Raw genomic sequence first — 15,725 nt, forward strand, 5'->3', positions numbered from 1 at the left:
CCAATATTGCCATAACTCATGGGAGCTCATGCAGTGGTGTTACTGTTTCTTCCTGAAGAGACAGTAAAGACTTATCAAGGATCCAGAGAGGATGGGAGATTTAAGCTGAGTTTTGAAGGATAAATAATGATTTCCCATGGTTCCAAGGGGACTCCAATGTCTTCAGTAAGGCTTTTCTTTGATAAGTGGAATCGGGGCCTTGTGGAGGATGGACAGTAGATAAACAGATGACATTTATGGGATGTTTACTCTGTGCACACTATATGAAGAACTTCAACCCGTTGGATGAACCCTGGCAGCAGCCTTCTGAGATAGTTACTATAACTATCCTCCTTTGGGGACCAAAGCTCAGAGGGACTCAGAAATCCACCCAAGGTCATTCACACGAGCAAACATCAATTCTTGAGGTGGAAGGAAGGAAGATGGGAGCGAGACTTCTTTGAGGATCTTTTTATATAGTGTTGACTTTCAAACTAGGTTAATGTTTTATGTGTTCAAAACAGGTCAATCAAAAAGGATGAAAAAAGCAAATCCAAAAATGGAATCGTGCAGAAACAAATGAATCTACTTTTTTTTCCGTTTTCCATCTATTTTGAGATCCCCATAAAGCTATTTAACAATTAATTTATTTTTAGTACTATGTAATATGCAACTTGTGGTGTCTTTGAATTTCAAATCAAGTTATTCACACAAATAAATCTATTTCTACACCAAGTTGACAACATAACCACACAGAAAAAAAATAATTCAGATGACTTTTTTAACTCAATACTCTACATCCTTAGAAGGACGTGCTCTAAGAATGAAGAAAAAAGAAAGGAGGAGGAGGAAGAGGAGAAGGAGGAGGAGGAGAAGAAAGAGGAGGAGGACAGGAAGGAGAGGAAGGAGGAGGGGGAGGAGGAGGAGGCAGAGGAGGAGGAGGAGGAGAGGAAGAAACAGAAGAAGGAGAGGAAGAAGAGGAGGAGGAAGAGGAAGAAGAAGAAAAGGGACGGCAAAGAAATCTTGAAATTTTCATTTAGGGTTGCTTTTGTTAGTGGCATAGGCATAATTATGAAGCTATTTAGTGTGTATTATGTGATGATAAAAATTAATAAATACATGGATGCTGGGAATTGTATTTCCACTTAAGTATCCATATGAACTCATACATTTTAGAAACCCCTATTTTTCCTCTGTCCACTGAAAAGGACCTAGAAGCAGTGACATCCCACTAGCAATGAGCACATAGCACCTAGATTTTAGTTCTAAATGTCACTCTCCATAAAAGGAACCAGAGCTTCTTGGAAAGTGGCTAATTCTAAGTCCTTAGCAGAGAAGTTCCATGTGATTCTGGAACAGCTTAGACCAGAAAGAAGGTAAGTACTCGAAAACTAATGGCTTATCTCAAAAGGAGACAGGAATTGGCTTGCAAAGGCAACCAAAGCCCCGGAAAGAATTATGATAATACACACTGAATTTTTAAAAATCTGTAAGTTCATAGCATTCCTGGGGGGGGGGGGGGGGGAGGAGGGGGGGCGGACAGGGAGGTAGAGTTCTGTTTTGTGCAAGATCAGGTAATAAGTGCAAAAGAAAAGACAGAATTAGAAAATCACCTTTTGACAAAACCCAGTGTAATAACTTGGCTCAGGCAAGGATCATCAACAGATGCTAAAGCCCTCAGGTAGATGGTTGTTGGGAAAAAGACACTCGCACAGTCTCAAAGTATCATACCCTTACTACTCACAAGAAGGCAAATAACCTTACAATATGGAGATCTGGCATTCACCACCTTGACCAAGTGACTAAACCTAGGGTCACTGAGCTGACATCACGGATTCCCTGACTTGATTCAGTAAGACCATGTAACATCACTTCTGGTCACATTATTACCCAAAAAGAGGAAATAATTAGAGAAATCAGAGTGTGGGACATTCTGTAAGACGACTGGCCTGCACTCTTTAAAGAGGCACTGAAGGGGTGCCTGGGTGGCTCAGTCAGTTAAGCATCCAACCTCAGCTCAGGTCATGATCTCACCATTCGTTGGGTTTGAGCCCCGTGTCTGGTTCTGTGCTGACAGCTCAGAGCCTGGAGCCTGTTTCAGATTCTGTGTCTCCCTCTCTCTCTGCCCCTCCCCTGCTCTCACTCCATCTCTCTATCGCTCTCAAATATTAAACATTAAAAAATATAAATAAATAAATAAATAAATAAATAAATAAATAAATGAATTCTCTCCCTTTACTTCCTCCAACTATTTTGTTTTTAAATTTTTTTAAACTTACTTCCTCCATTTTTTCTTTTTTAAATTGACCGATTTTATTGTCCCTCGATCATTTGCTTTCTCCACCCAGAGTAACATGACATCGTGGAAACGGTGAAAATTTCGGAAGTACATAGACCTGATTTTAAATCCTGCCCTGCCCACAAGCCCTGTGTAGTCCCTTAACCCTGCTAAGTCTTGGTTTCTTCATGTCTGAAAGTTACTATTTATTTCCTACCTTGAAAGGCTGCCGGTATTCAGTGGGCCCATACGTTCATTATTGAACGTTTATTGATCATTACCAAGTGTTAGACACAGTAGTGGGCACTGGGGATGATAGAAACACATATTTGAAGGCTGTGTTCTAAATATTTTATATGGATTGATTCATGTTACTTATTCTCATTTCACAAATGAAGAAACTGAGGTGCAGAGGGGTTCAGCATCTTGGCCACAAAGCTAGTAAACGTCAGCCTATCATCCCTGGAGTGAACAGTAATGATGCCACGCACAGGGAGGAAAACAAAGTCTGTGCCTTCACGGGACTCTTGTTCTGGAGGAAAAATGAAATCTGGAATACCACGGGGACATAGCTTAGGATAGACAAGTAGCAGTTTCTTTCCTTTCCTCAATTCCATGACTAAAAAGGAGAATCACATAAAGAGGAAGAGAGCTGAGCGTCCGCTTTCAACTCCTTCTCTCCCTTACCCAAATAAGTAAGCCGTTTGGTGATAGCTGCTGTCACTCACCTTGATCCATACATCAGTGATTCCCACGCTTGAACAAGCCTCAGAATCACCTGGAGGGCAGGCAAAGTCTGCATCTCACACAGGTTTCCCAGTGAAGCTGATGCCCAGCTCTGGGACCACATGCCGGGAACCACTTCACAGAACAGGTGAGGTAAGTATTGACACTGCAGAGGTGAGGAAACAGAGCTTCAAGAAGGCTGGGTACCTCACCAGGAGCTGACAGGATTTGAACCCAAATCTTTCTGGACTCCCAAGCCCATGATGCTTACACTACATCTGAGTAAGAGATTAATACTCAAGGATTTTCCCATTCCATGTCTGTTCATTTTATTTTGGAATCTCTGTTCTTGAAAGGCAAAGTTAAGGTTCTGTGAGTGCATATTTTCATTTCTGATTGGAACGAGACATAGTTTCTAAAAACTATTTTACAAATGCTCCTGTCCCTTCATCCAAGAATTCCTCTTCCAGAAATCTATACTAAGAGAACTATCCAAAATATGGCTCAAAATGCAAAAATGCTGAGTATTTTACTGAAAAACTGGGAATCTAAATACCCAATATTAAGGAACTGGCTAAATAAATCATGGCATATACAAATGATGGAATATTATGAAGGCATTAAAAAGTATTTAGAATTTTTATAACATGTCAAATTATTTACGGCATCATATTAATAAAATAGAACACGGAACTAAATCCAATAAGCTCTCAATGTTACTAAAAATAGTGAAAAAGGACTGAAGGAAATAAACAAGAACATTGACAAGTTATCTCTGCTTCTTCTACACTGTCTACAATGAGTTTTTTAAATCAGAAAAACCATGCACTTTCTTCTTACTGATTAACTACAACAGATATTTGTGAGACCGTTCTAGTTAGTCAATTCCTGAATAACCAGGAAAAGCAAAACTGAATTCTAAAGCTAATCTTTTCATTCCAGATTACATTTTCCCTGACCTTAGAATGTACACCGTTTTAAGCAAAAAAAAAAAAAAAAAAAAAAAAAAGAGGAGGAAAACATTCAAATGACAATCATTATTATAAATACAAATACAAATAGAAAAAAAAAAAAAGCCTAGAAAGATTCCTGTGAAAATGATAACGGGAATCATTTTTGGTTGGCAGAATTACAGGACTCGTAAAAGCTCTTTTTAGCTTAACAATTTTTATCACATTTTCTACAATGGACACCTACTACTTCTGTAGTAAAAAGTCTTTGCTGTTTTTCAAAAGACAACCACGAAGCAAATCACAGCACATCTACACAATGGAATATCAAGAGCCATTTTTAAAATGTGGTAGACTAGTAATAACATGAAAAAAATTTTGATACATATTAGCTGACCATACTATAAAACAGTATGTTCAGAATGATCCCATTGTTTTGTTTAAAAACAAACAAGCAAAATGTCTATGTATACAAAGAAAATACGTTGGAAGGAAATATGCCAAAATATTAATAGTGTTTTACTCTTGATGGTTGGATGGGACATTATTCTAACTTTCTTATTTTCACTTTGTATTGCGGCAAATTTTCCTCTGTTGAATATTACTTTTCAAATATGCAAAAAAAAAAAATTTTTTTTAAAAGCTACATTAAACAAAAAAGTCACATTGTTAAATGAGAGAGAGAGAGAGAGAGAGAGAGAGACAAAGAAATTAGCAAGAGGATCTTATCCAAAGATCCTCCAATTTCAAAAGGCTTCCCAGCTCCAACCCAGCTCTGATGTTTTTAAATCAAGCTGGCCTTCCAGCATCAGGAGCACAGTCAGCCTCAATCCTTCCTCCTATTTAAGACTTAGTAACGTTTCAGCAGGACACTGGCTCCCACAGCAAAGGTCACCCCTCTTGATGGGGCAAACATCATTGTCTGGAACCTTTAAACAAGACCCCGGTAGAGAACATCTGATTACAAGTAAATACAATTTATAATCACTGATGAAGGGGACACACTATTTATGTTGCAAATAACACACTAACTATAGAACTATATTCCCAGGCCTGGCAGAGACCTCTGAGATCATCTGAAGACAATTTCCAGGACACTGTCTTTAGGATGTTATGTAAATATTGACTAGAAACAATAACAGAGATGTCATGCTAGAGAATCTTAAGTAAACAGTTCAAAAGCCTGGTTTCCTGTTTATACAGTTTGAAGTCACTTTGTACTGCTAGCCACAAGGTGATTTAGCATTCCAGTTTAATCTAAGAATTTCTTGACTTTACATATAATAAAAGGGACTACAAAGAACAGCTGGAAAGCCACACAACACAGGAAGGAACAAAAACAAATCCACAGACATGTGTCTTCCAGCCCAAACAAGGAGAAATCTATGCAGCTAGACTATCAGTTCAATCTATTTCCAAATCACTGTCCTCGCTGTGACAGGTGGCAGAGTTACACACAGACGTGAGCACCAAGACTTCTTTTTCTGGGAGCAATCCAAATTCCTGTAGAAAAGCTTCGAGGTCCACAGCAAAGAAATCTTCCCCCAGCTGGTCAGTGACACGAACAAAATTGCCAATCAACTCACCCCCCTTGTAGATCAGCAGGGCCGGAAGGGCATTCCTGGTGAAGCGACTGCTGGCCCCAATAACTGAGCTCTTCACCCGGCAGAATTTGACAGCTGGGTACTCGGCAGCAAGGCAAATCATGCAGCCGTTCATGGCTTCGGTCCCCGGAATGCCGTCCTCATAAATATGGACCATGATGAGGGTGCTTTTCTGTTCTTTATCGATCATCTCTAAAAACCCTTCTCCACTGGGGATCTCAAACACCTGCTTGAACTGGGGCCCCTTGTGAAGCTGCTGCCGCATCTCTTCCATCCTCTGCTTCCGGTACTGCTGTAGAAACTCCTCGTCATCTCGGTCCTCATTCATCATGGCAAACTCCTTCAGAGTCATCTGCAGGACGACCAGCAGGTGAGCAGAAGAAACACAAACTGAACTCTGTGATAATAGTTAACATGTACCGGGACACGTGGGTGGTTCAGGTGGTTGAGCAACTGACCTCGACTCAGGTCGCGGTCTCATGGTTTGTGAGTTCGAGCCCCCCATCGGCCTCTGTGGGGACAGTGCGGAGCCTGCTTGGGATTCTCTCTCCCTCCCTCTCTCTCTCCCTCCTTCCTTGACTTGCACACGTGCTCTCTTTCTCCCTCTCAAAATAAATAAATAAACTTCAAAAAAAAACAGTTAACATGTACCACATGCTTATGTTACGTGAGCTCAGTACCATGCTAAGTGCTCTGTATGCATTAAAGCTCACAGAATTCTTACGATAACCCCACTGGGAGGGGATTTCAATTGCCCCCATCTTACAATTGAGATTCAAAGACTTGAGATTATCTGCACCAGTTCACGTAGGTACAAGCCCAGAATTCAAACAGGATTTTTAAAAAATCTAGTCTTTTGGGGCTCCTGGGTGGCTCAGTTGGTTAAGTGTCTGACTTTTGGTTTTGGCTCAGGTCACGATCTCACAGTTCATGGGTTGGAGCTCCACATGGGGCTCTGTGCTGACAGCATGGAGCCTGCTTAGGATTCATTCTCATTCTCTCTCTCTCTCTCTCTCTCTCTCTCAAAAACAAATAAATAAATTAATACATATATATATATAGTCTTTCAGCTGCTGTATTATAATGTCTCTCCCTCCAAACAGACATCAATTAATATCACTTCATGAACTTGTTTCTTTGTCAGTCTCGACAATAGATTATTTTATCTACTGTTTCGTTTTTGTTGAAAAGACAACACGATACTAAGGAATTTTAAAAATTTAAGAACACTCGTAATTCTTGCTCTGCACCCTCCCCACACACACATATACATACAAAAAACACACAGTCACACTCTCTAATACCGTATTTTGCTTTTTATTACCGGGCACATGCTGACATCATTTTTGCTTTTTTAACAGCAGTTGTGGATGTACCAATTAAGCTATAACCTGCTCTTGCCACTTGGCATTATTACATCACAAATATTTCCCCCTGCTTCTCAATTATTCTTTATAGAATGACGCGTACTGTGCCATATTTTGCTTGACTTCCCCTTTTCTGGCACTGAGCTGGTTTCCAGCTCTGCTCTGCGGTACACAACCCAGGAGGACAGGGACAGAGCTGCTCTCAACCGCCCCATGCGGTCATGTGTTGCTTTATCTGCTCTAATCTCAGCATAAGGAAGCACTGTGAGCAGCGGGCACACAGCCCTGCCACCAGCTCGAGACACAAAAGTTGTCTTCCTTCTCTGGGCCTGGTGCGGCCAGACATCCCCACACCCGGAACAAAGCCTACCTCTGCCCAGTCCGGCACCAATCAGATGGTGGAGGCCGGGGACCACAGTAGAGCAGGACAGACATTTCTGCGTCACGGCCAGCACAGCACCGTCCTTCCCAGCCCCCTGCTCCCAGCTTTCCCATCTACCTCAGCCCACCAGAGTGCCTCTGAGCCATTATGGTCAGAAAGTCTAATGCCCTGAAATCCTCCTCCTGCTCCAGGCAAATGACTCCTCATTTAATCCTCTTATCTGCTCCCTGATCCTGGCTGGCATTCCCAGCCAAGAGCTGCTTTGGGCTACAGCCAAATGATCTCAGGCACTCCTTGACATTCACCCATGTTCAGAGGGCAGGTGGAAGGGGAAATAAAAGGTCCTTTTGATACAGGGCAAGTAACAGAGGGTCAGGGGCCTATTTCCAAGTATCTTCCAGAGTGTCCATTTGCTTCTACTGTGTTGCCTTGTTAAGAGTAAATTCTCATGAATAGGCTTCAGGTGAAACAGAGCAGCACCATGGAAAGAGCAAAAAAAACCTGGGTGAGAATCCCAGTGCTCATGAGCATTTACTAGTTAGATTCCCTGAGCCAAGTCCCCTCTCCTCTCAAAGCATCGGTTTCATCATCTGTAAAACAGGGATAAAACCACCAACTTCAGAGGGTTATTTCTGGCCCAAGGTAAGACTTCCATGAAGCACTTTGAATGGGCCAGGCACTGCGGGGGCCTTTGTACCCAGAGAGCACTGTGAGGTAGAGGGACTGACCTCACCGGACCCCTGACAAACCAGATTCAGAACAGAAGACACACCCCCACTGTCTCCAGTAGCAGAGCTGAAGTTCAAACCCCAGTGTGTCCAAGTTAGGACGTGACTCTACTTCCCCTGACACTACACAGCTCTGTGGAGGCCAAATCAAACACCTGCACCTCTTGGATCACTGACCCCAGTTGCAACAGCCAGGAGCGTTTCTCAGAGAGGCCCGGGGGTCTGCTAATTACCTTCCCACTGATCTTCTCCTGGAGCTCCTTCTGTTGGCGTTGCTCCTCCTCTTCGTCCAGATGGGACCTGCAGGTCATTGACAGCTTCTTGATCAGCCGTTCCATTTCCCGGCACTGCTCCTCCCTTTGCTCAGTCTCCAACTGTTTGAAGCGGCGCCAGTCATTTATCACCCCTTTTGGACCTGGGTCGATGGTGAACATGGAGGTGACCAAGAAGAGCAGGCAGAGAATTACGGACCAGCTCACATCTGTCTAACGCTTGCCCCACCGACTGCACGGCAACGCTCACGCGGGGCAGCATGGTCCACGTAGTGACGTCCACTGCAGCGTGGCTTGCGATAATTAAGGGGCTGACCTAAAGACCTGATATTAGGAGGTGCACTAAATAAGTTATGACTTATCTACTCAAAGGAAAATGAGGCAACTCGTAGAAAGAATGAGGTAGCTATAGGTTTTCTTGCCATAAAAGATGTTCAAATACATTAGGTCAAAAAAAAAAAAATAAAGAGCAAAATGCAGAACAATGTCATGGTATGATCATCCAATTTTTAGAAAAGGAATTGCCTGTGTATGTACAAATATTTACAGGTATTCGTATATGTGCACGTACATTTGTATGTTCATAGAAAAAGGACTAAAGAAGAGTAAGTCAACCGTTAACAGAAGCTGTCTCTAGCTAGTAGGCTCCAAGAGGACTTGTGAAACAGAACTTCTATTTTTTTCTTACTACCTTAATACATTCTGTATTACCTGGATCTTTATAACAAGATTGTGGCAGGTTGTTCTGTTATTCAAGTTACCCCCAAGCCTCCCTGCCCCTTGCCATGTATGGGATGAGTACATGCATCCCCAGCCCACTGATGTTGGGTTTGGCCACGTGATGTGCTTTGGCCAATGGATTCTGAGCAAAAGATTTATGAGCCATTACGTTTCCAACAGCCCTCTCTTGCTCGCTATACCTGGTCATGAAAAGGCATGTCCCGGTCAGGGGCTGCTCTTTCAACCCTTCCCTAGAATGACAGGACATATGAAGCAAAAGGAGGGCTGCTGACCCACACCAGCAGCAAGTAACACATTTGAGAAATACACCTTCACTCTCACGAGCCACTGAGATTTGGAGGCTATTTGTTACTGCAGAAAAAAATATAAAAATCTATGTGAGAAAAACTTTAAAATGCTACCAAGAAACACTAAGAAAGACCTGGTTAAATGGAAAAGCAATACCATATTCCTGACTAGGAAGACCCAACATCACAGGGTGCCAACAACCCCTAAATTAATTTATATATTTAATGTATTCCCATGTGTGCACGTTCCTAAATTTGCTTTGGAAAAATAAGAAAGCAAAAGTTGAGGGGTGCCTGGCTGGTTCAGTCAGTACAGCACGCAGTACCCAGTCTTAGGAACTCTATCCCATGTTGAAGGTAGAGCCTACTTAAAAAAAAAAAATTGGGGGCGCCTGGGTGGCGCAGTCGGTTAAGCGTCCGACTTCAGCCAGGTCACGATCTCGCGGTCCGTGGGTTCAAGCCCCGCGTCGGGCTCTGGGCTGATGGCTCAGAGCCTGGAGCCTGTTTCCGATTCTGTGTCTCCCTCTCTCTCTGCCCCTCCCCCGTTCATGCTGTGTCTCTCTCTGTCCCAAAAATAAAAAAAAATAAATGTTGAAAAAAAATTAAAAAAAAAAAAAAAAATTGGGGGAAAATGATGGCACAGAAGAGTACTGAAGGTCAACCAGCCCCACCATATACTAAACATGTAACACAGTAATTAAAAACAGTGTGATGTAGCACAGTAAAAAACAAATCAATGAAAGAAACTACAAAGTATAGCTAAAGATAAAAATATAAACAGAAATTCAATACATGATAAGATTGACATTTCAAAGCAATGGAGAAAAGACAGCTAATTCAATAAATGGTGTTGAAATAGTGGGTAAAATATGAAAAATACTAACGTGAAGCCCTGCCACATACCTTGCACCAAAATGAATTCCAGATTAATCAATATTTAAGTATAAAAAAAATCATAAAAGTATTTTAAAAAGGCATGGGAGAACTTTTTATAATCCTGGAGAGAAAAAAAACCTTTTCGGTAAGAAACTAAATTAAGAAACTATAAAATAATGCCTTCAGGTACATAAAAATAAAAATTTTCTGCCCAGAAAAGAACACAAAGTCAAAAGACAAACCACAAATTGGTAGAAATATTTACAGCTCATACCACAGATTAGTTTCCTTAAAACAAAGCTCCCTAAAAAGCAAAAGACCAATCACCAAATTTTAAGAATGAGCAAAGGACAGGAAACTCCTCTTAAAGTTATAAAAGATGGGGCGCCTGGGTGGCTCAGTAGGTTAAGCCTCCGACTTCAGCTCAGGTCATGATCTCACAGTTCTTAAGTTCAAGCCCTGCGTCAGGCTCTGTGCTGACAGCTCAGAGTCTGGAGCCTGCTTTGGATTCTGTGTGTGTGTGTGTGTGTCTCTCTGCCCCGCCCTCTCTCATAAATGAATTAACATTTAAAAAAAATTGTTTTAAGTTATAAAAGAGGTTCAGTGTCCCTCTTGAAAAGGTAGGAAATAAAACTTCAGTGAGTTACCATTTGTCATCCATTGAGGATGGCGAAGATCACAAATTCTGGTAACACAGTAGGAGGGCAAGTGTCTGGGGAAAAAACACATTGCTGGTTATAGATAAACCAGTGCCACTTCCACTGACAGCAATTTGGAAATATTAAAATGTAAAAGTATAAATATGCCATTTCTAGGAATTTATACTAGAATTGGTATATATTGGTATACATTTATACCAATATATGCATACCTATGACTTAAGTGACATCAAACAACTATTAATTTGAGAAGCCGGATTCAAAAGCAAGTCTGTGTTTACTGTGTGTGATCGGTCTGTGCATGCTGTGCACAGAAGTCTGCACTGTGCACTGAGATGGCCAGAGCACACCCAGGGAAATGCCGACAAAAGGTTATCTCTGGAAGTAGGACTGGAATTAGACAGCAATGATCAGGAGACTTCTGACTGATACATATTTAATGGACATTTTTTTAAACCTGTTCCCTGAGCTCAGGGATTTCCAGTACCTGTGTTGACTGAGATGCCTTCCCCTGCCAACTCTGCATCTGCAGGCATCGAACTGCCGGCCAGGGCGCCACTGCCTCTGTCCTTGTCCTCGTGGTCGCTGTCCTCATCCTCACTGCTGCTATAATAGTACTGGAGCTTCTCCCCCAGCAGCTTATCATCCAGGGTTGTCATGGCTCCTGAGAGAGGCAATGTATCAGGCTCTTTGCTGACGTGACCCAGACAGACATGAATCGGATGACTAGGGGCTCACTTATGCTGAGATCCTGCTATTTACAGGACCCTAACATTGACTTTTTTCATAAGCAGGACCTCAACAAATCCATACCATAATTGTGCTCTTTTTGTAGAAGGTAAAACTAAAGCCCAGATAAGGGAAGCTTCTTTGCCAAACTTCACAGCAAACGGTGGAGCTGGGATCAAACCCTAGGATGCTTGACTCCAAGAGACTGAAGGTGTGAGTCACTGTCTTCTGTAAACCATATCCTGTACTGTGTTAGCTAGGAGAAATCTGCTTACTGATTGGAGGTTTTATCTACACATGCTTTTAGGTTTTTCTACCAACTAAGACTGCTGGGTCATTGAAAGTTGGGTAAGAATCCTCAGGAAAACCTCCAAACAGCAGCATCAAGAGCATGATGCTGAGTCACTGTCTAAGCCAATCACTGATCTGTCTCTTGCCCTCAACATCCCCAGTGGATGGATGGGCTCTGAAAGCCCTACCAACTCTGGTTAAAAGAAGGGCCCATGATAAGATTTTACTAATTCCCAAGAGTTTAAAGGACAATGGTTAGAACCAAGAGCCTGCATCAGAAGAAGCCAGGGGCATTTGGAGAGAGAGGTGCAGCTTAGCCCCTCACAGGCCAGCTTGCCTTTCCAGCAGGGAGGGTGACAACTCTAGTCCTCTAAGTATCGAAATACTAGGATTCCTTCATTAAAGGCTTATCACCCGGACTGTTAAACTCCGTTACAAAGTGGCTCTCCCACCCGGCAGGGGGCCTTGAAAGCAGGGACCTCCAAGGCCTAGCACAAGGCCTCCGCACAATTCACTAAGCACTTAAGGACACAGCTTGGATCGGACGGGAATGAGAGACCGCAGCAGAAGGACAGAGAAGGTGCACAAGAGGCAGGGTTTACTGAGAGAAACGTGCAGGTACGGGGAGGGGTGGGGGTTTCGGGGAAACAGAACCAAACTTAAAGAGGCTGGCGACTCAGGCGGTGCAAGACCAGCAGAGAGACCAGGTAGCGGTGTGCTAGGTAAGGGCGGGGCCTCTGAGGAGGATGGGGCCAGGGCGGGCCAGTGGAGAGGTTCCCGGAGGAGGCGGGGCCAGAGAAGGGCGCGAGGAAGGCGGGGCCTGGGCGGAGTGGGGCTGGGCTGGAAAAAGCGGAAGGGCTCTCGGAGGAGGCGGGCTCGTGGAGGGGCGGGGGGGGGGGGGGGCGGAGCCAGCGGAAGGGCGGTGGAGGGGCGCGCGGAACCTTTGGGGGAGCCTGGTGGAGGTGGGGCCAGAGGAGGAGGCAGGCAGAGAAGTTGCAGAGGCCTGGGGGCCGAGGGGGATCACAGACATCACCGAGCACCGGCATTCCATCACCTCCCACACGTATTCCATGCCCGCCGCTTCTTCCCGACTGACCTCAGTGCAGTTACCCGGCCTAGGTCAGTCTGGACGCCTTCGGGCTGGCAGCTTCAGGGACTTCGAAGGAAGGGAGCGCTCGGGTGAACGAAGAGAAGTGGGTCGGCGCCTTGAGCACTAAGAGAAAAGCCGCCGGAGTCCCGACTGCGCGGACCAATGAGGCGGCCTTCCTGCGGTCGGGCAGACACGCTGCCCAATTAGGAAAAGCCTCCTCTGGTGGTTGAAGGAAAGGCTACGGGTCCTCCTTTGGGACAAAACACCTCGACGACAATAATACATTTCAATTGGCTTTGTTTTATTTTAAATGAAAAGCTACACTGCATATACCCAATTCTGAGTAGTAAGAAAAGTTTGTTTAGTTATCTTTGAAGTTTCTGAAATCATTTTACATGTGTTTTTCATTGGTTCTTAATAACATCGCGACTCTTATGACAGACTCAGACGTTAATTTGCCCCAAAATAAAAAAAAAAGCCCGGTCCTTGACAAAGCTATGTGAATTCCTGAACTGGATTCTAGAACAGAAAAAAGGACACGAACGGGACAACTAACGGAATAAGGTCTATTAACGATAGTAGTGTATGAACAGTTTTAATAATTGTACTATGGTTAAGATGTTAATCTTTGAGGATTCTTGGTGAAGAATATAGGAGAACTCTATGCTACTTTTGCAACTTTTTTTTAAACCTAAAATGATTTCAATTTCTGAGTCCTTATTAAGGTGTCCAGTACACAACCATAAAGTAGAAAGCTTTGTGCAAATTGAATCCTTCAAAACATCCTAAAACAATACACTCTAAAATAGGGCTCTTAATTTGACAGAGAGATTCTCAACTTGAGGTTCTACAACCACCTGAAATTGTCTGCAAATTTATTATACAGGCCCATTTTTCCGAGAAGCTGTTTGTTTAGACTATCAAGACTGAGAACTCCCCTCCCCAAATTTAGGAAAAACCATCCCATGGACATCCTATGGTTTTTTTTTTTTTTTTTTTTTTTTTTTTTGTATTTTTGTTTGCAGAGTGAATAATCTTACCTTAATCAGATCAGTGTGAACAATTAACCAACTGGAGGATGCTTGTGATTTGCTTTAAGTGACAAGCCAGCACCCAGCAACAGAGCCTCTGCATGGCCCATTCCCTGTAAATATCTGTTAAATGAATGCTAGATGGATGCTTTGCTTTTAATTTTCTTGACATCTCCCTGAAGCAGGGATCTTCTTTATCCATGGACTGTCCTTTGTCCTTCAAAATTCACTTTAAATTGAAGGCTGTAATCCTCAGTGCTTCAAAGATCCTTGTTTCCCTGGGCAGGTTACCCTCCCACTCATTAAGAGAAGAAATTCACATCTCTTTCCCAAAATATGCAACACTCTCTCCTCTCTCCTGGCTCAGTTTACGACCTTGATTCTTATTTTGCCTGAAAAACAGAAGCAATCAAAAGGGACTTGCACTTGAGGCCACCGTGAAAATATACCCACAACCCTCCCATTCCATGGGCACCCATTCGTGACAGAGCACCCATTCCATGAATCACTCCTGCAGTGAATCCTGCTCCTCCAGCCTAGTAAAGGACTCTGTTCCTGCAATTACCTCCTCTCTGACTCCCTGCATATTCAAACTTCCTTTCTACAGTGTGCTAATATGCTTTCCTGGTTCTCTTCCAAAAAAAATCCTCTCAGATACCATTTTCCACCGTTCAGATAGTTAAATATCGGAAACTTTGACAACAGCATGACTGTGGAGAATGCATCACTGGTGAGGTGTAAATTGATACAATTCTTATGGATGAAAAATATCTGTCAATATTAAAAAATATATACCTTTAGTCCAGTGACTCCACTCCTGGAAGTTCTTCCTATAGATATACTTGCATGAACATAGTATTTCGTTGAAAAAAAAAAAAAAAAGGAAGGTGGAGAACATTATGTATTAGTTTCTTGTCTTTTGCATAAAAAAATATGGACAAATAGGGGCACCTAGACAAATAGGGTGGCTCAGTCAGTTGAGTGTCCAACATCAGCTCAGGTCATGATCTCACAGTTTAGGGGTTCAGGCCCTGCGTTGGGCTCTGTGCCTACAGCTTGGAGCCTGGAGCCTGCTTTGGGTTCTGTGTCTCCCTCTCTCTGCCCCTCCCCTGATCATGCTCTGTCTCTCTCTCAAAAATAAATAAACATTAAAAAAAATATGGACAAATAATGTTATTTGCTTATATATGCATAAAGAAAAGCACTGAAGAATACATAAGAAATAAAATAGTTATCTTTGAGAGACAGAGGCAAGTCAGGAGTGGAAGACTTTTTAGATATGTTTATATGTGTATGTTCTAGAGTTTAAGAATAATTTTTTGTAGTTAATACTCCCTGAAATTGTCCCTTCTGGTGCATTTTTTTCTCTTAAATTTTTTCTTAACATTTTATTTTTTTGAGAGACAGAGACAGAGTGTGAGCAGGGGAGGGGCAGAGGAGAGGGAGACACAGCATCCAAAGCAGGTTCCAGGTTCTGAGCTGTCAGCACAGAGCCTGATGCGGGGCTCGAACCCATGAACTCGAGATCATGACCTGAGCTGAAGTCAGACGCTGAATCAACTGAGCCACCCAGGAACCCCCTTTCTGGTAGAGTTTTAAGTCTGATTTTCATTGATGTCTCTTTTAGTATATTCACTCTCCTGGTTGTATACAATGGAGGGATATATCTAGTGGTGTCCTCACTGGGAATATTGTTTGCATCTGTCAGGAATATGATTGTATATATTAGTCAGTT

General features: G+C 42.8%; 1 protein-coding gene across 2 annotated transcripts; it reads right to left on the reverse strand.

Moving 5' to 3' along the window:
* Nucleotides 1-3,590: 3,590 nt before the first annotated feature.
* Nucleotides 3,591-13,160, reverse strand: PDCL (phosducin like). 2 transcript variants are annotated; one of them, XM_086683981.1, is made up of 4 exons: nucleotides 12,924-13,160; nucleotides 11,337-11,513; nucleotides 8,248-8,429; nucleotides 3,591-5,889 (listed from the first exon to the last, which is right to left on the reverse strand). In XM_086683981.1, exons 2-4 carry the CDS (start codon nucleotides 11,506-11,508, stop codon nucleotides 5,338-5,340), a joined length of 906 nt encoding a protein of 301 aa, XP_086540107.1. In that variant the 5' UTR covers nucleotides 11,509-11,513; nucleotides 12,924-13,160; the 3' UTR covers nucleotides 3,591-5,337. The 2 variants fall into 2 exon arrangements, with proteins under 2 accessions (XP_086540107.1, XP_025783746.1); XM_025927961.2 differs by having other exon boundaries at nucleotides 12,966-13,159.
* Nucleotides 13,161-15,725: the final 2,565 nt, after the last annotated feature.

This window comes from Puma concolor, chromosome D4 (genome assembly GCF_028749965.1).
Source record: "Puma concolor isolate L17-30 chromosome D4, mPumCon1.1.hap2, whole genome shotgun sequence".
Classification (NCBI taxonomy): domain Eukaryota; kingdom Metazoa; phylum Chordata; class Mammalia; order Carnivora; family Felidae; genus Puma; species Puma concolor.

Coding starts and splice junctions, on each gene's coding strand:
- PDCL (XM_086683981.1), bottom strand. CDS start 11,508: ATGACAACCCTGGATGATAAGCTGCTGGGGGAGAAGCTCCAGTACTAT. Junction 8,430..11,336: donor AGGCATCTCAGTCAACACAG/GTACTGGAAATC, acceptor CCATCGACCCAG/GTCCAAAAGGGGTGATAAAT. Junction 5,890..8,247: donor AGGAGAAGATCAGTGGGAAG/GTAATTAGCAGA, acceptor GTCGTCCTGCAG/ATGACTCTGAAGGAGTTTGC.